Source organism: Athene cunicularia, assembly GCF_003259725.1.
Source record: "Athene cunicularia isolate RWA chromosome 3 unlocalized genomic scaffold, athCun1 chr3_part1, whole genome shotgun sequence".
Taxonomy (NCBI): Eukaryota; Metazoa; Chordata; class Aves; order Strigiformes; family Strigidae; genus Athene; species Athene cunicularia.
This window is the reverse complement of record NW_020799097.1, coordinates 40467102-40494596: the sequence shown is the minus strand read 5'-3', so window position 1 is coordinate 40494596 and position 27495 is coordinate 40467102. Positions and strand designations below refer to the sequence as shown.

The 27495-nt window shown below is 37.4% G+C and overlaps 1 protein-coding gene across 2 annotated transcripts; it reads right to left on the bottom strand.

Moving 5' to 3' along the window:
- Nucleotides 1-1182: 1182 nt before the first annotated feature.
- On the bottom strand, nt 1183-26727 carry CASP8AP2 (caspase 8 associated protein 2). 2 transcript variants are annotated; one of them, XR_003398031.1, is made up of 10 exons: nt 26649-26727; nt 25437-25517; nt 23496-23596; nt 21700-21774; nt 20367-20482; nt 15302-17811; nt 9789-12747; nt 8012-8111; nt 6562-6713; nt 1183-1236 (listed from the first exon to the last, which is right to left on the bottom strand). XR_003398031.1 is itself a non-coding variant. In XM_026845371.1 (9 exons), exons 1-9 carry the CDS (start codon nt 26695-26697, stop codon nt 6657-6659), a joined length of 6048 nt encoding a protein of 2015 aa, XP_026701172.1. In that variant the 5' UTR covers nt 26698-26727; the 3' UTR covers nt 3751-6656. The 2 variants fall into 2 exon arrangements, 1 of the variants encoding a protein (XP_026701172.1); XM_026845371.1 differs by lacking the exon at nt 1183-1236 and having other exon boundaries at nt 3751-6713.
- Nucleotides 26728-27495: the final 768 nt, after the last annotated feature.

Below are 27495 nucleotides of genomic sequence, written 5' to 3'. Positions count from 1 at the left end.
GGCTCAATCTGTACGGCAATAGTTTGCAATGTACCCTAGGCCTTGTTTTAGTCAGTTCTTCAAATATTATGCCTCCACCCAGCTCCCAGATGAAATTTTATTTTGCTAAATGGCTAAATAGACATCCTTTACAGTATGATAGATTCTTACATTTTCTTTACATTCCATTAGTTTCGCTTTGAATCAATGCCCAAGGATCAATCGGTCATGTCCGATTTCATACTCTGTTGCCTGGTGAGTTAATTTAGGATGCATTAGACTGAGTCTTTGAAAATGGAGGCCATGGGAACCCAGGACTCAAGTCTTCAGTTCTTCAGCTGGGTTAAAAAGCCACCCCCAAGCCCATTCAGAATTTATATCTGTAAGACACAAGATCTAAAAAAGGAAGATGATTTGCAAAAATAGAATTTTGAGAGAAATCACAGCCACCAGAGCTGAGGTTCCGATACTAAGAGCTTCTGCTGTCTACTTCTGCCCAGGCCTAATTTTATTGAAATCCCAAATATCAGCTTTTTTTTTTTTTTTTTTTTTTTTTTACCTTTTTCTTCCATCCTACAAGGTCCGTGACTGATTTACACTTCAGCCTCTTGTCCCTAAAGCTATTCCCACTAACAAGTGGCCAGTTCTCAGAAGATGCTAGCCACACCTCTTCTTTGGGATTATCTCAGATTCATGTAACAGTGTATCCTCTTTTGTACAAGATGTACTCGTCTCCCTGAAAATATGCCTCAGAACCTTGCCCTGCAGCAGGTGAGGGGGTTACAGCATTTTCCTCTAGCCTCAGTCTTATAATACAGCAGATGTATGGTTTATGCATATGTTACAAATTATTTGGGGGGCGGGGCAGTAGTACTACCTTTTCTACAGATGAGAGATATATTAATATTCATCCAAACCATCCAGACCTCCCCAGGCCTTTCTCATCCATATGCTCTCACGCTCTCTCTCAAGCCCATGTACAGTCATGTACCTGACACTGGCATTTTATTTTCATGCCTCTTCTTTCCAAATTCACTCACAAAGTCCCTAAGGCTTTACCTTGCTGCTTCAGTTGTCTCGGAGCTTCAACTCAGGCCTGGGTTCCCTGTGCTGCCCTCACCAGAAGGTGTTGTTGACCTGACATCTCCAGCTGTTTCCACAGCTCCCAGGTGTTTTTCAGGAGCACCCTCTTCAGCTCTGCTCAGTGTGGAAACTTGAGAACTGGGCAAGAACTGCAGCACCTACGATTTATTTATCCTGTTGGAAAATGTACTTTTGTCACTCACTGCAGAACTTGCTCTTGGCCCAGCACATTTCTGTCTCACCCCTTCTCCCTCTCAGCAGGTCACAGCAGCAGAACCACAGGCTGCCTACCTCACTCTGCCCTCAGAGTAACCTGGTTTAAGGTTCTGGTTTTCTCAGGGGACAGGAGAGGTGATAGTAGGCTGCTCAGGGACAATTTGCCATGTTTCTGCTTCAGTAGCAGAATAATTGGTGTTAGACTGCTCATGTAAGCTTGTTAGTAACCATACAATTAATTGTATGTGAAAGGGAAGCAGGGTCAGGCCAAGGACGTGGTGGAAGGAATTGGAAGGAAGAACATGAGTGTGGTGTAGTCCTTCGCATTTGGAGATGCGCAAGAATCTGTGGTGGCTGAGGCTACTCCCTTGCTATAAGCATCTGCCATAGGTGACATCATCTTACAGCGTGAATGCTAACAGGTAGCAGGGGGACGGGGGTGTGTTGAGGGGAGCAGGGAATATCCTGGACATCAGAGAGATGGGACCTTAGCCAGTGACAGCTGAGATGGGGAACTGTGAGCAGCGGCACAGCTGGAACCAGCAAAACTTCATGCCTGACCTTCCTAGACCAGAAGCAACATCCATGCTAGGAAGCAGAGACTCAGGGAACAGAGTACTGGGGCAGGAGTTGGAGACAACGACGTAGGGTAAAAGTACGAACCTTTCTGGTTCTTCAATAAACCCCAGTATCCAAATCCAGTATGGGGCATTTACTCTGCCTTGCCTGTGAGAGCACCTAAATTGTAAGTGGCAGCTATCACAGAGTATCAAGTCCAAATATACTCTTTATAGCACTGCATCTTTTGATATTCTTGTCAGGGATTCACAGGTTTAAAAATCAGAAAAGGATCTATGTGGGAACTAATTGTAATCTTCTTTTAACACAGGGAGTAACATTTCTGATCCAGGGAGGCTGGAATTAGATGATCTTTAAGGCTGCTTCCAACCCAAACTATTCTATGATTCTATGATTTCCTTGTACTAATATATCACTATTCTGACATTCAGAACAGCTAACATTACAGGGTCAAAACCAAATCAAAGAGCACACGCTTTTTGCCATCTCACTGAACCTCTGAAGGCAATGCACATGGAACAGTGAGCTGGACACCAAGCTGCATCTGAAGCAATTCAAGCACAGGCATACTGAAAAGGCAGGATGAGACTGCAGAATTTTACTGCCTTTAGCCAAAATCACTCCATGTACAGTATAACCTGACTGACTAGAAACCCCTTGGTCTATTAAAAAAAGTCACCTCACACTTGAACTTGTAGATTTTTCCAGTTTACTACACAAACTTTACTGGCACTAGACGTGCTCCTTCTGGGGCAAGTTGCCTTTCACAGGAAGATGAAGGCTACTTTACCTTCACAGTATGAAATAAAACAGGCCAGGGACATCTTTGCAGCCCTCAGCACTGGCCCAGCAGTACCCTTGAATGCCCCCATCCAAACCACCTACTGAGACTTGCCCCTGCCCCACGCTGCAGTCTAAACTGCATTAAGGATAGCTGCACGGTTTTGGACTGGACTAACTATCAAAGACCACACTAATTAGTTTAATAATATATACAACTGTATGTTCCAGTTTTCAGATTCAAACCACAGGCCTCTTTAGTTTAAGAAGAGGTGTGCAACTTATTTTTTGTTAAAGTTATTTATTTATTTTATTCCCCATATTATCTCTTGTGACTCAGATGGGTTTGCTTTTGGTGGCACAGCACAGCACTTTCAAGCTGATGGGAGAGGATCTGCCAGCCACCACTGAAACTTTATCCATCTTTCCTATCAAAGCCAATTTTGCTCCTAAAACGTCTCTTGATTGATTTCATAGATTCTTCTAAGAAATTCTTAAACCTGTTTCTTGGCATGCTTCATTACTGCTGCCTCCCTTCATGAAGACAAATGGCTAAAGATTATTCTGCAGCTGGTTTTAGAGTGAAGACAAATAGAGGAAGGACTTAAAGGACATAGCTATGGGTTGCTGGATTGACACCTAAGAGAAATGCATTTAGTCCAGTCAACTATTTTATGCAGGCAGTTAGCTGGCAACAGACTATACCTTAGAGAAAAGCCCTCAAAATTCAGTACCTAATGCTCTACGATTTCACCATTATGTACATCTCCATAAACCCTGCTCTCTGAATTCCCACTTTTGAAAATTTTCAAATACTCATATCCATTAAGAGGTGTTAAACTGAATCCTGGACAAATATGCATGTTGGAGAGAAGCAGACCTATTCCTGAACAGCAAATTGGAGTAAGTGTCTCAAAGGGCCGCCTGCTCTCCCAATGAAAAACCTTGGACAGAAAAGGGTCCTTCTCCTTTGCAATGTTCCACTCAACACTAACCCAGTGTTTCTAGGAAAAAGAGGAAAGTTGTAGGTAATTTCCGATCCAGTCATGTCCACTAGAGAAATAAACAGTACATATTAGGAGCAGTAATTGCATCAGAGCAGCAGCTAATTACTTCCATGTTTATTGGCCAGAACATCAACATAGCTACTCATTTATACAGACTAAGAGAAGTAAGTTTTAATGCTGCTTCACAGCATTTGTAGTTGTCAAGCCATTAGCCAAAAGTTCTAGAAAATGCTTTCATTTACCTGAGGTTTCACAAATAGGACTGTAGATTTACATACAGTACATTTTGCATATATGTATCAAAATTCTTGTTGGAGAAATAAATTACAAACAATGGTACAAAACCATTCCAAGCCAACCTCTGTTCAACAAGAACATATGTGTGAATTTTACAGTTTTATTTTTTGCATTACTCTTACAGTAAGCAAACTATTTAGTTTATACAAAATAAACCTGGAGTTTTATATAGTTAAAAAATCATCTTTGGCTAAACAAAGCTCTCTATTTTTATACATATATTTATATATATATACACACATCAGATATTTTACATGACCATGTAGGAACCTGTACACTTACTTACAATAGACAGAATGTTAAAAAAAGTTTCATAATTTACAAAAAGGAATCCCAAGTTAGAACTGAAACAGCCAAACCCCACCCCCCATCACCTGTACAAATAGAAAGTAAACACACACAGACAAGGAATAAACAACTTTGTAATAAAATACCGCCTCCTTTTCTGAGACAGAGAGGAAGCACTTAAGTGGAGAGAAGCTACTTCCCTCAGTGCCTTCAGTACTGTGCACATTTTAATCTCTAAGGATATGGTTAAAAGAATACTCTTAGGAGAGCCTGATTTTTCCACAGGCAAGAACACTACTCTGCAAACTGACTATTCTGAGAACAGAATCAGCTAGATTTAAATCTCCAATAAGTAAACAACTGTCACAAACATTTGTTAAGAACAAGTATGGGTAGGTACAGCAATCCCCCACTGAAATCACCAGGCGCTGCCAGCGTAGCATGGAAGATGACACCTGATCATCAAACAAATGTCTTAGAAGCAAGCATGTTAAGATGGAAAACTGCCAGAACTGACATCATCACCTACTGAAGTCATTCCTTGTAACAGTTTCCAGAGCACTGCCTAAAACAAGGATGATGCACTCACTGTCTGGCAGCATGACAATCCATTCCATAGGTCATGTTTACAGTACTCCAAAGGTGTCAGTGGCAATATTGCTGACAAATTATCTGATGGTTTATTAGTATGAGAAGTCTGTCCCATGAGTTGGAGAGGGAGCAAAAGAAACATTATGCTGAAACTGAAGAAGCAGTCATTGGATTCTGAAAAAAAAAGCCAATTAAATTGAAGTTGAAAGGGAATACATTTAGGTGGGTCTAAACTCAGCAGATGTTCTGTTTGAATAAAGACTACAGCAATTCTGATAATAAAGAATAACACTTCAAACTTCAACGAATTTGTAATAGAAAAACATGTGCAACTTCTAGGAATGTTTCTTCGGCAGAAGAAAAAAAAGCTTTTTACAAATTTGGGATAAAGCAGCAATATATATGAGATGTGTGTGCATACATATATACACACATACACACTTTTAGTATGTACTAGTAAAACTGGAAGCAATTATAAGAGGTCTTTAAAATAGAACATAATGAATTTCTAATGTACTAAACAATTTGTAAAGATAGATACAGTTGCTGTCAAAACATGTCAAGTTGACAAGCTTTTGAAACTGCTTGTTTTTACAGAAAAGTTTTTCTCCTGGTTAGTAAGTATAAATTACATTTTATAAAACTGTAAAGGTCTGTTTCTAGATTAATTTTAAAAATAAAATCACTCGTCCTTTTTTTTTTTTTTTTAGCAAAACAGAATGTTCATTATATTGAAGATCTAAATTAAGTGCCTTTCCCAGATGTAATCTGGAGAAGAAAAACATATTAGCCTTTTCCAAAAAAAAAAAAAAAAAAAAAAAAAAAAAAAAATGGAAAAAAAGAACCCCAACTATTCAAAATTCAATACCAAGTCTTTTAAAATATCATCAGAACTGCAAAATGTTTTTAACTACAAGACAGTTCTTTGTAAATGAATACTCATTATGGCATTTCATAAATTAAAAGAAACTGGAAAACTGGTCAATGATTTAATGACTGGCTTAACTCTCTCTCAGAGGTTGGGACTCATTTTATTTGACTTCGAAAACTGGAATGCTAAACTAGACAATTGGCTTAGATTTTCTCCATTGTCAGTGACGACAGATGGACACCCTCAAAGAGAAATTCATCTATCTCTGTTGAGCACTGGCGTCAGTTAAGAAATGGTTTAGATAACGTGCTTAAAGTTGAAGACAAACCCTCACTCAGTGACAGATTCTCTCCTTGAAACCCACTATGAGCAACTGACAAAGCAGCAAGAACCACCTATTCCTTACCATCAAAATTCCATTACTAGATAACCAGCTTTTGGAATCATTCATATTATTGCCCTGCCTTATTTTAAAAGAAAAAGGCCTAACTTCTTAAAATATGTTTCAAGGTAACCAAGATGACACCTCAGTCATTTTTCAGCATTATCCACCAACTGGATTTCAAAGCACTCTTACTTTTTAAAATCATAGTTTGACATCATCATACACAGTACTTCCAACAAGTTAAGCAAGAGCCACCATTTCCACTTGACTGCATGCCCATGTCTTTGCTTACAAAACACATAGAACCAACAGGAGATGTCACCCCTTTGAAATGATACTGCTCCATTTGTACATGCCCAGTCTTCCCTAGACAATTTGTTTGCAAAGTTCCCTCTGTGTTATTCTGACAAAGCACTTCAGGGAAAACATGGACAGGGAAGTAAATAATTCACAGTGCATCAAACTTAGTATTTTGACTTGGATACCTCTCACTAATCCCATCATATGAATACAGTAGTTGTAGTCCATCGTTGCTGGTAACAGCTAAATCCTGTAACCATGAAGCAACTTGGTGGTAAATTTACTTGAACCTGGATTTCTTGAACAGCTTCATTAACTGCTTGAATCTTTCTGAAACCTAATGGAGGACAAATAAAACACAAAACAAGACATATCATTAACGCCCCAGATTTCCATACCAACCAAGACAGCATAGTTTTTTTAAAAGGACCATTATTTTGTTTTTTATTTGCTTCCAAGTTATTTTAGCAGAAGAATTTTAGGAGCACCATTAACAAGTTAATTGGATGTAGGAAGTCTTCCTCCTATACTTTTGACATGTCAAACAGCCACCAGGTTAATCACAAGAGAGCTAGAGCCAACTACTGGTTTAACACAGGTTTCTTACAACAAAGAGTAAAAAAAAAAAAAAAAAAAGAAGGCTAGAAGGCTTCCAAGGCAATTAGACTTGGATTTTGCCAAGTATAACTGTGAGCAAGATTCAAACATAAGGACAAAAGCTTATTTTGTACTCCACAAAAAGCTCAGTTTATCAGTTATTTTCAACCCTCTTGTATAACTTTTGCTTCAGGTATTTATTTATGACTCATCATGGAGTAATCTACCTACTAGGGATTTTACAAAACTGGTCTGTAGAGGAGTCAAACATCTTGCTGAGCATAGCTACAGCTTGTATAGCGACCTCATTCAATTTTAAGTATTTATTGCCATATGCATATTGCTATAGCACATCTCCCATACACCGAGTAGCTAGCTAGGAGGAGTGACATAAACATACAGATAACATTGTTTTATCCACAATCCACCCCAACAGCTTCTAAACCCCGCAAAGACTCTGTAACCATATAACACAACGCCCTGAAAGCCAAATCCCAAGCATGCAGGATTTCCTAGCTTAGTCAAATGGGTGTTTCTACCTTTTTAGATTTTCAGGATAGAGATTAAGATAGCAATTCAAGACAAGTACAAAGTTACATGCAAGCCTCCGAAAATATTCTACATCAATTTGACACCTGTTAACATTTTTTTTTAACAAATTTAAACATTTTTTGAAGTTTCTTAATTAAAAAGTGAAAGAAAAAAGGAAACATTTTCATGAAAAATGTCCTTTCTGCAAAATCCAGGGGGGTTTTTTGCAGATCTAATTTTAATCCTTTTCTAACTTATTAAATGTGAGAAAAGGCTTTGCACCTCTCCAAATTGCTCTTCTTTATCTATGTGCTGATTCAACAATAGAAACAATCCTGTTGTCCCTGGCTTATGATTGGACACAGCAGTTTCAAGGTAACAAGAAAACAAGTACTGAAGAATTCCTTCAACAACTCCAAATTAGCAGATCTCCAAAGGCTTTTGTTCAACTGCAATCATAAATGTAGCAACATAGTTGTTATCAAATACAAGAATGATATCACCTACCTGATTTGGGCTTTTGTTCAGCCTAGTGGCTAAGGAAACAAAGGTTTTGCTTGATGGTCCTTTTCTCTGACATTCTAGTAAAATTTCTCGGTCATCGTTTCTATAGTAAAAATGCATTAAAAAATATTAATACATATACATGTGTATGTGCAAACAAAAAAAATACATACAGGCATATATAAAATTCTGAGTATTTCCAAACTATGGGACATGAGTTCAAACAGCAGCAATGAACTTATGGAGGATCCTCCCCTCTACCAACACAGAGTAACAGAGTCAGTACAAACCAGTGGAAGTGGAGATTACACTACCCTATTAGTAAGGACAGGATTACTAGCACAGAGTTAGCCCTAACCCAAAGTCATAAAAAAGAATTTTAAACTTCTAAAGCAGATACTGAAACTTGAATTGAAAAGAACTCATAAATTCAACAGGGGCCAGTAGTTGTAGGTAGACTTGTCTCAGTTTCAATGGCCAGGCAGTGGCTTTCACCTGAGGCCCACTGATGTCCAAAGACTAAACAGAGAGGTATTTGACTTCTGTAAGTGGCTTAATATAACAAACATACTCAGAGCACAACTACTGTTCACATGACAATAAAAGACCAGGAAGTCTATTCTTAGTCTACTTGTTGTTTGTCTCATTAATGAATTTAGGTATATGTAGAAATATGTAGACACAGTCATTATAAAGTGGTTAATATGTATCTTTGGTTGAACCCTGCCATATTCCAGTACTTATCTGTAAACTGTAACTTCCTATCTCACCGGTTTGCACGCTAAAAATCATATTAGCTTTTGCAGTCTTTTTTCCATGAAAAAGTTTTCCTTTTAAAATGCTATCTAGAAACTTACTTTATATCTGAACTATAGCTCAGAGAGTCTGTCCTGAAAATTTTAGAAGCCCCTTTATAGTGTGTTGATTGTATCAAGTTGTAGCAAGAACAGTAAAATCTGCTAACTATAGTTTCTTAAGGATAAGAATACACCACAATAATTTTGCACATTTCTTCGACACACACAGTCATCTCATTTGTCACCCACATCCTACTAACTGCAATATATGGGCTTAATGGCTGACTACTACATTTCTGCAGATTGAGCAGTGTAGACCCCAAACCAGAAAACTGCTCACTCTGATGCCTTCTTTCAGTGGGGGAGTATTTAGCTGCTCTCCATCTCACTGATGCTTCCAGGCCTTGCAGGAACATCAAATATCTCCATTCCCTACCAAGCCTGGCTGGAATTTTTGGACAGGAAAGGAAATAGGCAAAGGAAACAAAAAATTACAGACAATGCAATACAGTGTTTTGTTACATTAGCATATAAACTTTAAAAACAAAAGCAGAAAGAACTCGCTCTGGAAGATCTGGATATGTGGTAGAATTTGTTATAACGTACGGCAGCCACCTTCCTTAAGGCGAATCTGATTTAACTTACGTAAGAAATGACTAAAAATTTTTCACTTCCAAAGGCTGCTAAGAGGATTACATGAAACCAGTTTGTCTCTTAAATTTGTTTTCCCCTGGACAATTGTTCCAGAAAAAAGGACAAAATAGACTTAGGCATCTTTCAGTGGTACTCTAAGAGAAAACATCTATCTCATAAAGCCATCCTGCATAGATGGAAGGAGGCTCCCACTCCACTATTTATAAAAGGATGTAAAGCTACCGAGTAACTTCAGCCATAGGCTAAATACGTTTTTCTTTCTACTTTTCAGTATATCTTGTAGTTTAAAAAAACCCCAAAACAATCAAACAGATCAAATCAGAAATTACCTCGTCCAGGAAACTACTACTTCTCCCTTCTTTTTAATGATGTTTTTGGCATACAGACTAGGTGATGATGCAGATGAAGCCAAAGGAGAAGAGTCTTTGTTCTGCTGCAATTCATTCTTCTTATTGGAACATTGTTTGGATGCTGAATTTATCTCTTCAGACTTCACATCACTTGTATCACTCCCTTCACCTGCTGATTCAGTTTCTTTTCGTTGCCTTTTTGAGTTGGTATTCTCTCCGACAGTCTCCCTTTTCCTTTTTCTACTAGTTTTATCATCTATACTTATCTGGCATCCTACATCAGTATTTGAAGTGGATTTTGTTTCAAGATCACATTCACCTGCTAGTGTCTCAGTGGAAAGCTCTTCTGTTAAGTCAATAAATACATCGGAGCACTCTTCCAGTTCTTCCTTTTTATCACTGACTTCTGAGCTTCCTGTAGAAGCTTCCCGAGTCCTATTATCTGCAGTGGATTCCACTGCACGACATGAAGCTTCACAAACAATATCATCTGTTAAGTCTATGTATGACTCTATACTACATCCAGCAGGAAAAGCAGCTTGAGATCTAACGCCCGTTTCATTTATGTTTTCAGATACTTTCAATTTGTGTGCCTGAGATTGCTCAGAGCCTTCATGGGGGCTTTTGGTGTCACAGCTCTCTGTGTTTGAAGATTTTCTACAGGGTCCAAGCAACCCAGTAGTTTCTTCGTTTCCAATACTATTATGTGACTCCTTTGGTGGCTGAGGGAAGGCAGGATTTTGTTTTTGTCCAGTCCTGACATGAGGCAACTGATGTGTCTTAACCAGATCTGGTTTGACAGTTTCTTGCACACTGGCTGCTGTGGCACTCTGACTGTCCCTTTCTTTCTCCCCACTTTTCATTTCTTCTTTTTCAATCTTGGCTGAGGGTGCCCGCATCTCCTTCACTGAAGCCATCTGATCAGATGCTGGTGAGGCAGATGGCACTGCACGCCTAATCTTGACAATAAAATGATCATTGGACTTCTCCATGATTACTGCCTGCATTGGTAGGCTGGGGCGACACTGAAAACCAGGAGCAACAGGCCGACTTGTCCACGATGAAGAACAACTTGATTTACTACTTGAGTTATCAGACTCTAAAGCCAAATGAATGTCTTGTTCAGTGGCATCCTCCTCTTCAAGAAGTGCATCCTCACTGTAATGTGCACTGAGAACACCCTCAGGAGTGGAGCTAGAATTATTCTCAGGTTTTAGGAAGCTGAGGTGAGCATCTGATTTCAAAGGTGATGGAATAGTTAAGGAAACAGCCAAATCTTCAAGGAGTATAGAAGAAACAAATGATTTATTTTTTTGTAAATTGCATTCATCTTCTTTGCATGAAGTTGCATTTGAAGGAACCTCAAACATACAGCTTTCATCTAGTACATCAGGATCAACAGACATCTGTAGCCTAGATGCTAAAGAGGGAGCTCTTACAGGTGAAACAATAGGCCAGTTAATATCCTCTACTGGTCGAGATTCCACACAAGCCTCCTTTGCAGCAATCTCTTGCACCAGCCCAGCAGCATTACCTCTGCATTTATGACTGTCTAAAAACTGTTTTTCTGGAGTCCTGAATTCCCACTCATTTCTGTCGATATTGCCACCATTTTTTTCCAAGAGGTCAGAACCTTGCAATAGGCTTTTGAAAATTTCACCCATTTGAGCATCACTTACAAGATTAAACGTAAGACTGGAAGCTTGTTGCTCTGTGAGAAGCTCGTAACTAAGATCAGACTTGCTAGCATCTCTGGACAGCTGGAGTCCTTCCTTTTCGTATTTTACACCCTTCAATGGAGTGAGAGTGCCTTGCAAATTATTCTCTTTAGAGAGGTGCACTTTGGCTTGGGAATTCCTGGTGTTATCAATGGAGTTAAGACATTTTGTAAAGGCAGCTTTTGGTGCATCTGTTTTATTTTTCTCAGGGTGACACCTAGGTCGTTGATAGTCCACAATTTGCTTTGAAAGGATATATTCTTCAGGCTTTTGAGATCTGGCTTTCAGGGACTTTTTTCTAGATCTTTGCACATCATTTTTATGATTCATCTTGTGTTTTTGCCTTCCTGCTCTTTCAAACTTCTTTTCCTCACTCTCATTTCCCACATTTCCCACATCACATAGTTTCATTATAATTCTCCTTATCTTTTCAAATAAGTAATCAAGCTGTTCATCTACAAATTTCCATAACTGTTTTTTCATATCTGATACTTGTTGTTCAAAAAGACGGTCCACTATTGCATTCTTTTTAACTTGCTTAAGTTTGGACTCTATAACATCACAGATATTCAATTTTAATGTCTCACCTAATGTAGACATCTTGGAAAAGTTCAAGTATTTTATTAATGACGTAAAATTTATGATACCAGATTCTATAATTCTGTGAAAATGCTGAACTGGGAAGTGTACCTTGAACTTCATATAATTTTTCCTCATCTGTTTTCGTATAGCTCTTAGCATCTGCATGATTTCTTGTACATTTGAAGGTTCAACAATAACATGAACTATTTTTTCAAGACAAGCAATGCTCACAGTTTTATTTTTCTTCATATCCTTCGAAGATCTAAAAGTCTGATTTTTATGCCTCTCTCTGTTCTTCTTTGTATTTACTTTCACAGAAACAAATTTTCCATTCTCTTCATTGCAACACGCAGTTTTGCTCTTTTGATTCTGTGGACTGCTGGTCAAATTTCGTGTCTCAGGAGAAGCTTTTGGTCTTGACTTTTTTGTATTTTCAGAGCCTCTTTCTGGTTTAGATTTTTTTTCATCTTCATCGCTGCTTATGATTTCTCCTTCTTCTATTTCATCTGAAGAGATACTCAGCTGGGACTCCATCTCTAAGTGTCCATCAGACATGCTAACTGGCTTTTGATTTTCTTTGTTTACCTCCTTTGACAAATTCTTTGGGGGGCAGACAACTGTGCTTTCAGGAATTAAATCTATAAAAAGAAAACAGTTTGCTAATCACCATAAAGAATGCAATTATAATCAGACATTTTCAGAAAAAAATGGAAGATTCTCTTCTGTAAACTGACTGCGCAGAACTGTTTGTTTGAAACTGTCAATGACAATGCAGGAAGTTTGAGCTATAACAAGTTTGGGTGGTTTACTTCAGCAGCTGCTAGCTTAAGAAATTTTTCAGAGCTTCAAAGGGCAAATAAGACCTTAACATTTCACCAAATACATGTGATCTATCTCACAAATACACACACTGAATACAGAAAAATCTAGCAGTTTCCATCAGTTTTGAACTTCCTTCCATTTACTTTAACAAATTTTCTGAACACTGCACAAGCTAAATTTTAACTTTAACATCATTATGGACTAACATTTACAAACAATAGGCAGCTTTTCTTTTAACAGTTTCACACTGAAAACAAATTGAGAAGAACACATGACCTATTCATGTTTGCATTCAACTATCTTTTCCAGAGCTGATAAAAAGGTTTGAGTCTTTCAGTAAACCGACTTATTAAACAAAAAAAGAGTACTAGGCACCGCACACGTAATAAAACTCCTATTTCTGGTTTTGATGCATTTAAAGATTACCAGCACTGTAACTAATCACAACAGCATAAAAAACTTTTTTCTTTGAAATTTTAGAGAAAGCATCCAGTTCAGATTCCTGAATGACAGCAATGAGGAATGAGATATGTGAGAGGAAGGCTAAAGCTCTACCATATATGTATGCCTTATTCTGCCTCACAAATAAGTTTATTAAATGTTTTATATTTTTCAGATATCATTCAATATGTATTTAATCATCATTTAAAATTCAAACCAAATGCTATTTTGTTAAGAAAAACAAGCAATTACAGTTAGCTACAAAGCAGCATATTACAAAAGATGAAAAGTCAAGCTCATTTCCATTGTACAATAATTCCACTGAAGTGCGTATATATTGTTTAATGAGATTTACAGTTAATTTTAGGCTTGCTGGGCACTCTAGTTAATAAAACACTCTTATGTTCAATTGCACATAGAGTAGACTGCTTAATGACCTCTAACAAACATTGAATCTCATAAAAGAGCATATCTAAGTTGATCTCCATAGAAAATGAACTTGATTAACACTTCAAAGCAACATTTGAAAATGTTTACTTTATACAGATTCTACAGGAGAAAAAACATATTCCATCACTGCCTCCATTTTGGTTTACAAGGATCGATGCCATCTCAAACCAATCACTTCAATATTTTGACAAGCCAAAGTATAAATGAAAGTGGATAAAATATAGCATTAATATATGTACCCCTGTCCTGCAGAACAGTAGAAAAGTGAGTACTGAATTTCAAGGCCAAGAGAAACCATAGACTCCTGTCAAATTTAGCAGATGCAGAACATTTGATGTGTACCATCAGTTGGATCGCAAAGACAACTAGGCATCTAACTTTGGAGCTGAAAACCACTGCTTCAGAATTTAGTAGCAAGTTCTGGACAGGATGGATTCCTGAAGTAATTCAGGGAAACACTACCAAATTAGAAAAATGTTTATTTTATGTTCATCTAACTCTGATTCCAAAGCTCTTGTGCCCCCCCCCTCCCCCCAATATTTCAGATATAAACTACTGTAGGAATGAAATATAAACTGCTAAAGAAATTCACACTTAAGAGAGTAGATGTCTCAAGCACAAGAGACAGCATTCCAGAGTAAACCACACTAAGATTTGTAAAAAGACATAAGGAATATGCTCCAAAATGTAAGAAAAAGTATTTAAATGCCACTCTACCATTCTTCTTCTAGCAGGAAATTTAAACTTCCACAAGAAATGTTATTAGTTGCAGCATGACATTACAGTAAGAGTTAAATTCACACAAGTAAAAGATTTAAACTCTAGGTGACCTATTTTCTTTTCCTGTGAGTATCATCATATTTTATCTCCCTGACATCTTAGGTAGGAATTAGCTCTTCCTTCATTAATGATAAATCCCAATGTTCTATTTGCTCTAGCTTTTTCCTACTCACTGACTCACAATTATAAAACATATATATAAAAATTCACACTGAAATTAATTCAGATGGAGAGCACAGCTTTCTCTTAGCGGACATTCCCAGAAATTAAGTCTCAGGTACTCTCTCTAGCTTTCTCACAAATAAATACTTGGAAGAATATGATCCTAAGTAACTTTAGCCTCTCCAATTCCAGAGAAAAATCCAGTGAGATTACTCAGAATTAACTGCAATTAAGAAATCTAGATCTAATTTTTTCAGGAGTTAGTATATAACTCTTACTTCAACCAATCACCTGTCACTAGTGACAAACTCCAGTTTTTATAGCACTAATGTTCAACTGGCTACAATCTTGGCTGCAGTGTTAAATGGTTCCACTACAAACAAAAAGGTCCACTGAGACTTATACAGCTTAAGACGACAATTTAAATTAAAAGAAGTAAAAAGCAGTTAAAAGTGATTTCTGCTTTCCATGAATGGATCTTTTAAGCCTTTATGTAGAAAAGAAATTAGAACATATATAATATACACACACAAATACCTTTGTTATAACTCTTCACGAGACCTTTGCAGGGACTTTCCATCTTAAGTGCTTTAGCCAAGGGGCGCATTGGACTGTTCAGTGGGCTGATTGCCTTCGGAATACACCTCAAGTGATTGAGATCAATGCTCAGTATTGAGCTGTCATCATCAACAGGAACTGGGTTAGTTTCTCTCTCTTTAGTTCTAGGAAATATCTCACCACTAAGAGAAGGTGCTGCAGGACTGATTTCAGTTAGGTCTGGCTCCAGATCACAAGCATTCTGGTCAACTAATGGTTCGTCCTTATCAGTTAGCATAGTTCCATCAAGTGACTGAGATGTGCTCATACTTATTTCGCAGATACTCTTTTCCTCAACACGACACTCAACATTTTCTGCAGCCAAGTGATCACTGTCCTTCACTACTTCCATTAAAGAGTCTGGCTTTGTTTCACTAGGATCATCTGTGATAATATCACAGGACTTTAGGTCACCAGAACTTTTGGCTTCTGAATCACTCAAGACAAGGTTTTGAGAGCCATGTTGGTCTGCTAAGCTTTCTATGTCAGCAGCTAGCTGTATTTTATCTTCCTCCTTCTCTGCTGCTGACTCTGGAAGGGCTGCCATACTTTCACTGGCAGGTTCAGATTGTGCCACTTCTGCTGCTAGTACATTATCATCCTGCATCACAGCCACTGTCACAGGCAAGTTTTCACACTCTGCCACACTCCCTGCCGCCTCCAGGGGCAAAGATTCAGTGTGATTCAGATCCCTCACTGTTGTTGAAGCTTCTGATTCAACCAGACCACAAGCCTCTGCTGCTTCTGACATTCCAGCCTGCATCTCATCAGGAGCCAGTACCTCTGCTGCTCCTGGCAAGGCCTGGGGCCGTACCTGACCCACTTCTGTCTCTGGTAAGGTTTCTGAGCTCAGTTCATCAGTTGCCACTGCTGGCAATGCTTCAGACTCTGCTGGATCTGCTGCTGCTACCTTCAAGGCTTCACTTTCAGAACTAACAGAAACAGGCAGTGCTGGTTCCACGTTGCTTTGAGCTCCACTGTCCAGAACTTGTAGTGTTGAATTAGTTTGCTCTGTGGGACCACAGTTAACAGGGTGGGCAGAATCTAACAGTTCTGCCTGCAGCGTGAGCTCCGTACTTCCCTCATCAGTAGCCTTTTGGGGAGGTGGTTTAAGTCCATTTGTTGGAGAGAGACATTGTTTCTTAGCAGGAGAAAGAGTTAAATTTAGCTTCTCCATAAAGCTAAGTTTTAAGTCTTTGCTTTTTGTCCCAGTGTGATCATCTTTAGTTTTGGGAACTTTATGGTCTTTTAAGATGTCTGCTACTCTGGATGTTTCTTCTAGCTTATAGGACTTGTTTTTCTCACTTTTTTTAACATCTGTGCTTTTCTTGGATTCTTTTGCAGATTGGTGAGAAATCTCTTTTGCAACTTTTCTTTCATTTCGAAAATGTCTATTTTCATCCTGATTCTCTCTTTCTTTTTTCCTTTTTTCTTCAGTTCTGTGTCTTTCTGATTTGGAATGTGCTGTTTCCCATTCGTATCTACTACTGTTTTCCTTCAAGCGTGAATATTTATGCTCTCTGCTGCTGGAATTAGAAGGTGAAGTCCTTCCTTCTCGAGAAGTATGATCATTTGTTCCCCTGTCTCTCTTGCAGTCGGTATCTTTTCCTTTTCTAGACTCTTCCACACGACACTTACGTGATTCATGAAGACTCTTTGAATGTTCGTTCTTTGAGTGTGGACTACTCCCTCTACCAGACCTCCTTGGTTGCTCTTGTAGCTTTTCATTTGGTTTATTTTTTTGGCCAGCATTTCTTTCATCTTTATCATGTGATTTAATATCTTTTTTAAATACATGTTGTGATCTCTCATCCGTGTACAATTCACCTCTTGCTTGAAATCTGTCCTTACCAGTACTTTGCTTCTCCAAGGAAGAAGCACCCCTTTCTACTCTTCTTTCTACACTTGGACTGCATTTGAGTTTTACACTCTGACTTTTCTGCTGCAGCTCATTTTTACCAGTCTTCTCTGAAAGGGTTTTCAGCTTTTGCTGAGGATCTGAATTCCCCTCTTCACTGTCACCACTGTTCCCGCTGTTCTGATGTGCTTCTCTTTTGTATTTGTTGATATTTCCTCTACTGTACTGTTCATTATTTTTGATTTCTTTTCTTTCTTTTCTGTTATCCTTGTTGGAACTATGGTCATAGTGCGGTAGACACATATGAGTAGTATTGTTGCAGAGCTCTTCGGGAGGGTATCTTGGTAAATATGGAGTGTTTCTTTTTTCGGAGCTAGACTTCCCATTGTCCGTATTATGAGATGAGTAACTGTGGTACGTATCTTTGGAATAGTCATTTTTCATTCTATGCTCCATCTTTATACTATCACCTAAATCAGAAGGTCTGAATTTGGAATCTTTTGTTTTACACATCTCAGAGCACCTTCCATTAGTTGATCCTGGAGGGTATGTTCTGGTGAAACTACTTCGATGATTAGGAAATTCTGAAAGCCTGTTTATAAAAAGAAAAATAGTTACACTATTTTAAAATTTATTTAAGCATAACTAAAGCTAAATTGCAATGAATCTACATATCTCAAAATTTTTCATGCTTTCTTTCAGTTTCGAGTTGAACAAAATGTGGGATAAAAATAGTTTATCAATTTCTATTAGCACACACAAAAAAATATAACTTGTATATGTATTTTCCAAATTAAATTAATCTAAAGGAAAAGCAAGATCTGTGGAAAAATACTGGTTTGAGTCTAATTCACAATTTCAGGAATTTAGATTAGTATTTTATTGTTCGGCAAGAAAAAGAGCCTTCCCCTAGGAAAAAAAGTTCTTTACAGCATTAGTGATTTTAAAAAGTAATAATAACAAAAGAGCAATTCAATAGTTTACTCTTTGGCAAACTGGCTGTCAAAATAATAGGTATAATGTGACTGTGCTTACTCTACCCAATAAGCAAATAAGCTTCTATGTTTGGAACTTGCTGCAAGACACAGAAAACAAGTAGTTAACTACAATAATCAAGCACCACCAAGCCACATGCTACCGCTGCAAGGTCATAATAATAAAAAGAAAAAAAATAATTTAAAAAGGGCACATGAAGCCTGCATGGCCTGAACACTTACTCATTACTGATAGAACTCAAAATTACCTCACCATAACAAAAATAAATCCAAAACCAAAAACCAAAAAAGAAACACTTTTCTGCCATATTAAACAAAACATTTCATTAAAATGACATGACTAAAGAAAACGGCAACCTTCTTAAATACTCTCCACTATCTAAAAAGAATCACTGTGTCTAATCCATGCAGAAGGAAACAGAAGTAAAAGTCACAAATGACAGCAGCAAAACACCAAATGTATGGCTCCTTTTTAGATAGTCAAGGATGAAGTGGCTGCTACACACAGACATTTGGTTTTGGCCTGAAATTCTATGCTGATTCAGCATCCAGTTGTAAGGAATCAGTTCAAGTGTGAAATAATTCTATATTTATCTCCAATACAAAATGGAGTTGGTTTTGCTTTATAAAACCGAACATTTCCTATGGGCTAATACAGTAAATTTAAACATGTAATGATCAGCTTATACAACTGTCTCTACTCCAAAAACACGACATTGTGATGTGAACTGAATGTTGAACTAAAACAATGCTGCGGCTGTTGTAATCCAAAACCCCTTCCTATATTTCTGTTTAATTTTTAACTATACTGACAAATTTTTGCCATGCTTTAGGATGGTTATCAAATCTGCATACATGTGTGATGAATGTAATTGTATCCAACTGAGGGGGTTGTGGGTTTTAGTTTGATATTTTTTTTTTTTTTTAATAACAATTCCCCTCAAAGATATTATCTTTGAAGTACTCTTTACAGATAGGTAGCTTGCTTATGTTAATTTATGATAGACCATACAGCAGACAAGGTGTGCTTCTAAGACCTCAAAGTGAAGACTTCTCCACAATTTTCCACAACAGATGCCTCCAAAATACCTGGATAAATGCCTTGCTCAATTTTCATCACCATCTGAACATATTGCAATGGAGTTTGTAAACTCTTGAATGAGGTTGAGTAATCAAAACAAGAAAATATTTTTCAAATAATTTAATTTAAAACCCAGAATACTACACTCAAAGGTGTAAAAATGACAGCTATCATGTCAAAGCCAACAAACTTAAAGAAGTACATGTAAAAACTTCTTGACCTCCATCAGGTCATATCCAGTAAATTTCTGTATTTAGGGAAAAAAAAAAAAAAAAAAAAAAAAAAAAAAAAAAAAAAAATCACATAGTTATTATTCACACAACCTCTAACTCAGCAACATCAAATGAACCTTCTTTATGACACCTTTTGGTGCAAGAAAATTTCAAATCGTCAAACTGAAACACAAACCAACCAATGGTGTGGCTGATGTCACACAAGCAACAGGCAGGTGATTTTGTGATAACCCAGGGGTTCTGAACCTTGGGCACCCGCTCTGGTTTCAAGTGGTTCAGAAACCTCACACGCAGCTAATCTCCCATTCATACTTCAATATTTTCAGCTCCTTGCAGCAAGATTAGTAGCATACAGAAATTACCAAGAATTCTCTAGCCGCTATACCCCACCATTGAAGACAGGGACTTCATATCCTGCCATTAAAACATTATATAGTGTCTTTATTTGTTTTCATTTGTTATCTGAAAAGATCCATGGAATTCATGTCTGAGAGCATAAAAAAGACTAGTTCTGAAGCTGAACTGTGTAAGATAATATCCGCTTTGAAACATGCAAGATGGTTAGATAACCCACCAGGGAGGGGCGATTAAACAAAACAAACAAAAAAATAATTCAAGTAAGTGGTCACCCTTGTTTTCTTAATTAGAAACTGGAGACTTCTTTAAGCAAGAAGGTACTTACCAATTTCTTGACTGTACCAGTACTAAACCATACAAACAGTTACTTACTAATGATTTTATTCAGTAGTTTGACTTACAATACATGCAAAAGCTTCTAGCAAGTATATAAACATGATCAGACAGAAAGCATGTTTCCAGCCCCACTGTCTGGTTATACCTTTGATGGAGATTACTGATTTCTTCATCCTTACGGTTAATTTCCACTCTCGCTGTTTTGATAAGTGCTGAAATATTCTTTTTGAGAGCTTGGTTTTCATTCTGTAGACTGACATTCTATTTTAAATATATACAAAAAAGAGAGCAATAGAGAGAGGGGGAGAAAGAGAAAAAACAAGAATTAGCTCGGGTATCCAAACACATAATGAAAAACAGTGCAAGACAACCACTAGAAAATGTCCCATCACATGCGAACTGACAGTAGAACATGCAGAAACAATTTCAGAGAAGTCAGAATAATTATGTCAGAATTATTGAGATCCAAAGGAGGTTTTTTGTTGTTTTTTTTTTTTTCTTCTTCTTTTCCCCCTTTAAACAACGCTTATGCTCCTGTTTGTGTTCCTGGTGATTATATAACATGTTTAAGCATATAATTTATTAAAAATGAAACATGCCATAAATCAAGTAGCCATAGAGCTAAAAAAATTGTAATATGTATTTCTTTCCTAGTCACTGTGTCAAATGAGAGATGTAGCTTTTAAGCACTTTCAGAGAAAGAGGGTAATTGTATTTCTTTCAAGGTATCAAACCCAACTTTGGGTGCTCTATCATTCTAACATTCCTAGATACGGTGTTCTATAACCCTATCTACAATCCTAGAGATAACCCCTTCTCTTAATAACTGTCCTCAGCAAAGCCTGCTCAGAAAGGCAAATTTCTGCAGAAAACAATATAGAAGCGTCACAGGGCAGAAGCTACTTACCACTGTAAAGCATAAAACCTTTGGGACTTATCTGTAATACACAGTAGAGCATGTTGCAGAATTGCCCAAGATAATCTAACTATATAGAATGGCACAGTATGGGAATACTAGCTCAAGTTGAAGAGCAGTTTAGCCTTATCAAAATGGAAGTATGCCCAAAGTAACACAGACATCCTCTCCCAGTTCCAGTGACAGCTCAGGTACATTTGCAACCCTCTCCCTAGTGCATTAAAGACTGGTTCTTTAAAAAACAAGAGAACTAGATACTTTTCTGATAACCATTCATCTGACATGCTTTTTTCTAATTAAGGAGATAGATAGAAGATAGCTTTTAAGCAAGTGAAGTCTTACCACACAGATCATGAAACAAGTGAATTTACCTACCAATTTTGCCAGCAGGCTATCCTGGCAACTATCCTAGGCAGAACAAGCCTCCTAGCACCTGCAGAGGTGCTTTACAAACCATTGGCACAGTGAATCAATTTTGGAAAGCATATGAAATTAACCCTCAAAGCAACATTCAGTTTGCTTTACATAAATCTTGACAATGTTGCCTTTTCAACTACAGTACCTGTGCCTGTATTTCCTTAAATTTCTTCATCAACTCTTTAATTTGCTGCTGACATTTTCCATATTCTGCCTGCAACTGTCAAAGAGAGAAGAATTCACAGCAGACAAGTTAACTTAGTTACACAGAAAAGTTCTCCTCTAGATTTGTAGTTAACACAGTCGTTAAATGTTAATGTCCTGGTTTTGGTTGAGATAATTTTCTTCCTAGTAGCTGGTACAATGTTGTGTTTGGGATTTAGTATGAGAGTAATGTTGATAACACACTGATGTTTTCAGTTGTTGCTAAGTAGTGGTGATACTAAGTCAAGCATTTTTCAGCTTCTCACGGCCTGCCAGCAAGCACGCTGGAAGGGCACAAGAAGTTGGGAGGGGACACAGCCAGTTCAGCTGACCCAAACTAGCCAAAAGGATATTCCATACCATATGACATCATGCCCAGTATATAAACTGGGGGGGACTTGGCCAGGAGGGGCAGATTGCTGCTTGGAGACTGGCTGGGAATCAGTCAGTGGGTGATGAGCAATTGTACTGTGCACCACTTGTCTTTTTTCGGTTTTATTTCATTCTCTGTTATCTTCCTTTTCATTACAGTTATTATTATTACCTTTTATTATTTATTTCCATTATTAAAGTGTTCTTACCTCAACCCACAAGTTTTACTTGTTTTTAGTTCTTCACTCCACTGAGGTGTGGGGTGTGAGCAAGTGGCTGCATTGTGCTTAAGTTACTGGCTGGGGTTAAACCATGACAATTACAAAGCTGTTTTTTTCAAAAGTAACACATTAAAGCCATATTAAAACAAAAAGCTTCAATATGCTCCAGCAGGTACAAGTCTCTAAAACATCACAAACACTCAGGTAAGAGGAAATCTATGTGTGCTTGCCCAACAGTAGCAGGCTAGAGAGTAACAGGAAGCCATATTATTGTGAAATTAAAGACACTATTATCACAGAACAAGAGTTATCAGAGCCCTACAGATTTTATATAATACAAAACGGATAAGGAAAAGCACACCAAAAAGTTACTACAAACAAACCTGGACTAAAAAAATAGACTGGAAAGGACATGCCCCTGTTGAGATGACAAAATTAAATAAAAATACATTTGGCATGAGCCCTTCCTTAAAAGTAGATAGTAATAAAACTTCCACAAAAGAATGGACAACTTCCCTGTTGTCATACCTAACAGTCAACTGGCTTCAAACTTTCAAAGTGACATTTTTGTCACTTAGTAGAGTCTTGGCAGTTTTGTTTTTGCTTCTTCTATAGCACATTGTATCTGTGGATATCTGTCCCTTTTACTCCAAAGCTCAAGTTATTTAAGATGTGTCTTATGGACCAGGATAGGTGATGCTACATGAGTAAGTGTTCTGCATGGTTGTCTTCAGTTTCAAGGACAAAATTTAATGACACATAAAATTAATCCATGACCTATTTGCTTTAGTCTGGTAAAATTTGTTGGGAGAAATGTCATGACTAGCTTTGTATCAGATGTCTAAACAGATATTTAATTAGAAGGAAATTACAGTACGTTTTCCCATAACATAGCTGATATATGAACTGTGTGCAAAGGACATTAAATGAGACAGGCCACGTCACAGGGCAAGAGTTTTACTTATTCTGATAAACTTGTTGACATAACAGTTTATTAGCACACTCTTTTTACTTATTTAAAAACAGGTTACCTATTTTTCCAATAATGTGAGCATATTGACAAAATTTTTTGCACTTTACATAAGAAAATTTGGAAGAAAAAAACTTCAATACACCAGAATTATTTTGTCATATCAATACACACCTCATTGTAGGATGCTTCCTTTGCAGTCCCTTCTTCAATTAGTATCTCATCAAATAAATTTAAGCTGTTTCCAGTTGGTACAGAATTTTGAGCAGAATTGTCTGTAGAAAGAAAATCAATTAAATAAAAGAAAAAGGTATTCTTCAAAGCCAGGTTGCACTATCTCTCTAAGGAAAACACATTACCTTATTTGAAGAAATTCCTATCCTGAATTTCACCATTTATGTTAGCTTTACTGGAAATTCTTGATCCAATTAAATTGACATAAAAGGTAACGATGAAAGTTCAACTGACAACATTGTTAGAAAAATTAAGAGATATACAGAACACCTAGCAACAAAGATGGGTGCATTTTATGACTAAAGTTGGTTTAAGTCAAAGGAGACCTAAATCACAGTAAATCTACCTAATTTACAAAGCAAGAGCTACACCTTAGCAGTGATCGGAGGTTTTGCAATTCCGGAGCCAGCAGATAGCAGAAAGCTAGAATGAATATGTGCAACCCGAAGTTCATTCAGCTTCTGGCCAGACTTCAACTTGGAAATATTTGCAGTTGAAAAAAAAATTACTGAGAAGAATACTCAGATGCCAATGACCTACACATTCACAAACCACAGATCCAATGATCAGAATCAAATGGAGTTACTGTAGAGCTGGTGTGGGGTTGAAGAAACATTTCTTGAGTTGAATAAATGCTCTTTGCTGCTTTATATTCCCCCATAAACATAAACTCTAGCTTTAGTTCCAAAGAAATGAAAGAAAACAAAACAGAACAAAAACCAACCCAACACCCAAACACCCCAATTATTTAGGTAACAGTGGTTTTTCTTCAGATGAACCCGTGTGCTCTGTTTGCCAAATACACATTACTGGCAGGATGTGAATTATGACACCTCTGAAATACAGATTTATTTGCAGACAAATAAATGAAGTTAGTTATCAAAGCTGTGCTTCAAATCCTTTGGACAATACCATAATGCAAAGAGTATTATTAACACAATGCAAGACAACACGCAAGTATCATCTTCTCCATATAGAGCAAAAATCTCACCAATCCTCTTTCCAAATCAAAAAAAAAAAAAAAAAGATCCCTCAGAACTAGACCATATAAAATGTTTGCATTGCATTGTTATTCCTCCTTGCATCTTTTGTTTACTAAATGATGCACCTCAGTATGTGAAATATACTTAGAGAATACTCTTATATGCTGTAGCAAATACAAAATGGAAAGAAAGAAAAAGATGTATAGATGCTTTATGTCTGTAGGACACAGTATAGTCCTTCCATAAAAATTCAATGGTCTTACAGTACTAAGGTCATTAGAGAAACACTTGTTTAAACACTAGAAACAACATTTATTAAACAGTACACTAAGAATTCTAAAAAAAAAAAATGTGCTGGGTCCATTTTTTTCTTACTTTCAAGGATGCTAAAAGAGGAAATGAATTTGTATTAGCATGTGAAATTACTGAGAAAGTAACAAAAGGTTAAAAGGATCTACTGAATGTACTGTATCACGCAGAAAGTATGTTTTGGAGCTCTCACTTGGCACTTAGTGATAGATTTAGTGACTGGCATTTAGAACCAACAGTGACTGTTGGTCCCGGTACTGAAGCTATTTAAAAAACACAAAACAAAGGTGCTTTTTCCAAGGTAAAACATCCTATATCAAGACACAGATAGAATAGCTAAGGTTCCTCTGCACCCCTTTAAATGCTCAGCAGGTCTTTTAAAATAGCCACTATCTTATAGTCATTCAGCTAATAGATTTAAGAGTCCTTTGCTGTGTTTGTACAGTGTAACATATATGTCTTGAATTTAAACAAGTAGCTCACTGAAGCATATGTTACACCAGCTAAGTGTAAATTTAAAGCTGTTGTTTTACTTAGAGCCACCTAAGAAGCAGAGATTCTGTAACGCAGCAAGATACAATCAACCTACCAGGAACTGTCAAACTGTTGTCCAAGCCATCGTAAATATCCACTGAGCTCTCATCACCTTCCTTGAAGGGGGAAGCTTCAGCTAAAGGAAAAAAAAAACCAAACAAACACCAAATTAAACATTTAGTAAACTCCAACCTCTAACTTTCTCCTAAAGTAAGTGCAGCTGTGATCCCAGACCAGTAGAGAGTAGTAAAAGTAGAAGCACAAAATAGTAAAAGACAGGCAAGCTACTGCTACCACAGAGAAAAGATCTTTAGTCATCAGGAAGCAAAGACAGTCTTGTAGTATTTAGGAATTGATCTTACAGGAACTGCGCATGAAGCAAATCATATGGCTTTAAGTACAAATAAATTTTAAAATTTTAAACAAAGAAAACTTGATCTGATTTTTAAACTGTCTTCTAGAATACACTGAATACAAAAGCTATACAACTCAGAAACAAAAATATAAGAATTAGCGTGATAAAACCACTACTCTTAAAAGAAACATTTCTCACTAAACAGAAAATAACAGTCTGTACCATAATTCAGATTTTGCTTTCGTACTGCCATCTATTCACATGCTAACTGGTTCTGTAAAAGTATTTTAATCTAAATCTCCTCAGTCTCTCTTCACAACTTCCAGTGCCTCTTATCAGTCTTGTCTTCTCTGTGAATCTCTCCAGTTCTGCAACAAATATTACTGCTATAAAGAAAAATATCAATATCTACAGTCCTTTGAGGCTGGGAATCTCACAAATATGCATCAGAACAATCAACTGCAGAGCGGGAAATGATGTTAGAGTATCTTGATTGCTGGTACTATACTAGATGATAGTGCATTTGTTCTTACAAATAGCAAACAAAGGAATAATTCTCCTAACCATCCAAATACAGCTTCATTAAGATATAGAGAAGGTTTCATACTGTAGAACCCAGGGGAAAGACCAGTTCCAGGCATCTCCTCAAAATATAGTAGATATCCAAAGTACACAGCTATGGTTTAAAATCCAAAGTACACAGCTATGGTTTAAAATCCAAACTTACTAATGGGATATGACTTACAATGATACTGTGCCACAGTCATTTAATTACAGCTGAAGCTCATCAGCATTTGACCCAATTTAAATCGTTTCCATTTTGTTTTCTCTGTTATTTTTGGACCTATTTATGTTCATAAGACTGCTTGTGTTATTTCACTGCAAAACAGAAAGTAAACTAACACATCTTACCACTGTAGCGGATATCAAACAGTTCCAGTCCATCCTCATCTGTTGCCATGATACAAACTCCCTATGGCTTCCCCATCTGAGTAAAGTATCAGAGGAAAGACAACAGATTAACTAAAAATTTCAGAACAACATCATAAAATAGAAGCATCTTGAAATATGTTAATTACACATGAGCTACATGTGGCCCTTGCTCTTCAACAAAATCCAACACTAGAAGAAAACTCTTACATCAAGATATGTAGAGCTCTATCAAGAAAAGTAAGAAGTTATCTGTCATTTAAATAAGCATTCTGAATAAGATCTGCTGTATCATTTATTTATATGGATCAAATAACGATCCTATAAAGAAATTTTGGTATGAAAACAAGCACTGCATTCTATGAACAGGTTATATGAATGTGTATCTTAACGAGTTTAAATAATCTGATTTGGTAATCTGATTGCTGACCATTTAAGAGCAAGTTTCCCCTAACTGACACCACCAGCAAAAGCAGTAAAGAGTGGTAGCAAGCAAGAAACATTTTGCCTGCTAAGGCATATAGCGAGGCTCGGCGACAGGACGTACAGTATCCGCCACAATAGCTATTGCAGAGTGACTACGAGCACACACACTGATACTTGAGCGTCTCTGAAACGAAAGCAGAAGCCTGCAACACCAAGACATCCGCTCCGTGGAAAAGGCTCGGGTGTCGGGGCAAGTTGAGGCACTGACCAGTGCCAGTTCAGAGGCAGCGGCCCTTACCCACCACTCCCCAGGCCTCGCCCTCCCTGCACGGGCGGGAAGGGGCTCCCGCCAGCCCCGATTCCTGTCACGGCGGAAGCGCCCAGGACCTCTCGGGGGTCAGGG

Excerpts from the sequence above, each read along its gene's own strand:
- CASP8AP2 (XM_026845371.1), bottom strand. The coding sequence starts at position 26,697 with ATGGCAACAGATGAGGATGGACTGGAACTGTTTGATATCCGCTACAGT. Across the intron at positions 17,812-20,366 it reads ATCAGTAATCTCCATCAAAG|GCTTTCAGAATTTCCTAATC; the intron begins GTATAACCAGAC and ends TTTTATAAACAG. Across the intron at positions 12,748-15,301 it reads CGTGAAGAGTTATAACAAAG|ATTTAATTCCTGAAAGCACA; the intron begins GTATTTGTGTGT and ends TTCTTTTTATAG.